Raw genomic sequence first — 1,987 nt, forward strand, 5'->3', positions numbered from 1 at the left:
CTCAGACACCCTTCCCGAGGGTCACCGCGAGTTCGGCTGCGGCAGGAAAATTATTTGTTATTAATCGTGTGCTGAAAGATGCTGTGATGGGAGCGATGGCTCGGCCGCTGCTCCCCGGGCAGGGCCCGGGCCGCGTTACTGTAACGCCCTCAACCTGAAACAAAATGTTAAAAAGGGTTAAAAACAGCTCAGACACAGCCCAAAGCACCCCTCCGGGAACGTGTTTGCCCCGCGGGACTGAAACGCGCGGTGGGGTCGCTCAGCCCCCCGCAGAGATGCTGAGGAGGGCAGTGGGTGCGCATCCACCGCAGGGCGCGGGGGTTGCGCGGGTCGTGAGGCCCAGCCGGGAAGGGTGCGGGGATACCCCTGGAGACACCGTGCTGCGCGGGGGCGCAACCTGCGCGCTGCCGGCCGGGCAGGGCACCGCGGAGCGGGAGCGAACCGGCGGGGCTTGTGCGGGCGGGGAAAAATCCCGGGAGGATTTTCCACCTTTCCATTCGTTTGTGGAATATTTTTAATACATCCCCGAGTTTGGAGGAGGCGGCGGGTGAGGGGAAGGAGAAGGAGGGAGGGCACTCCCGGAGGAGCCGCGGCCGGGCGGCGGGGGCCGGGCAGGGGCTCGGGGGGCCGCGGGTCTGGGCGCGGGCGCGCAAGGAGCGCGGATGGCGGGGAGCGCGGAGGCAGGTCCCGCGCGGCCGGGCTGGGCCAGCGCTAGATGGAGTGATGCATGAGCGAGACGGGGAGGTTTTAACCTTCAGGGGGAGGAGCCCCGTTTAACTACAGGCATTTGTTCTAGGGCAGGTCACTTTAATCTCTTTAGCTTTAAACTGTCCAACTCGCAACTCGCGTTTCTCTATAAGGGATCTTTACCACTTCCCTGCCTATGCGGCCGGAGCGCCGTGCCTCTCCCCAGCAGACAACCGCCTTCCAGGCACTGCTCAGACTGCTTCCGACACCCTTAAAATAATACTGTTAGTAATAAGTGGATTTGCTTTTGTTTTTTGTTGATTTTTTTCTGCCTTTAAAAAAAAAGGGGGGGGGCAAAAAAAAAAAAAAAAAGCTCCTTGTTCCTTTCTGTGTGGAATAAACACCTGCAAACTCCCCCAGGCAGCTCGGCGCCCCTGCCATGGATTCCTTTAAAGGTGGAATGAATTTGGAGAGACTGCCCGAGAGCTTGAGACCCCAACCCTCCCATGACATGGCTTCCAGCTTCCATTTGCAAAGATCCTCGGAACCCAGAGACCCGATCGACAACTCAGCCAGTGAATCCTCCGACACGGAGGTGCCAGGTAACCCTTCACCCCCCCGCGCCCCCCGCGGCCCCGGTCCTCTCCCCCCGCGCTGCCTCCCCCTCCCCACCGCACCTTCCCTTCGCGGGGCGGCCGCGGGTGCTGCGCCCGCACCCCACGCGCAACCAGGGGCGATGGGGGACAAGGGGGAGCAGGAGCTGCCGGTGATCCCGGGGGCTTCGTCCCGAGCGAGCCCCGGGAGTCGGAGAGGGGGGCAGGAGCCCTCCTGGAGCTGCTGCCCCCGCCGTGCCCGACGCTGACAGCCCTCCGGGAGGGCACACATGGCTCCCCAAGCTCCCCAACCCCATCCCAGGAGCTGCTCTTTTCTCTTTCTTCTTTCCTTTTTTTTTTTCCCTTTTTTTTTTTTTTAATAAAAAACACAGTTATTAATTGATGGGGTCGGGAGGAAGGGGGGGCTCTTCGGGGAGTGCGGTTTTGCCGGATGTTTCTGAAATAATGTCAGCTTTTGCCAGGGTTTATTTTCCACCTCGGGTGGTGCAGAGATGGAAAAAGATCTCTCTGTCAGAGAAAAAAATTTAAAAAAAAAAAAGGAAGAAAAGGCCGGCAGAGCGGGAGAGGCAGCGTGGGGCCAAGGCAGGCAGCGCGGGCCGCCGCGGAGGGGATGTGCGTGGCCGCGGAGAGGTTTCCCGCGGGGACTGCACTCTTTCCCTGCGGGAAAGAGGCCCCGCAGGGAAAGA

General features: G+C 60.6%; 1 protein-coding gene across 1 annotated transcript in view; it reads left to right on the forward strand.

The window, feature by feature from the left end:
- The first annotated feature begins 821 nt into the window (after window positions 1-821).
- The window catches only part of PITX1 (paired like homeodomain 1), a 7,793-nt gene continuing 6,627 nt past the window's right edge, over window positions 822-1,987 (forward strand). Inside the window, exon 1 of the mRNA XM_027896976.1 lies at window positions 822-1,325. Within this exon, the coding sequence (XP_027752777.1) occupies window positions 1,127-1,325 (199 nt within the window). The 5' untranslated portion in view covers window positions 822-1,126. The remainder of the gene's footprint in view (window positions 1,326-1,987) is intronic.

This window comes from Empidonax traillii, unplaced genomic scaffold, assembly GCF_003031625.1.
Source record: "Empidonax traillii isolate 1590-97213 ecotype Southwest subspecies unplaced genomic scaffold, ASM303162v1 scaffold523:size469459, whole genome shotgun sequence".
NCBI lineage: Eukaryota > Metazoa > Chordata > Aves > Passeriformes > Tyrannidae > Empidonax > Empidonax traillii.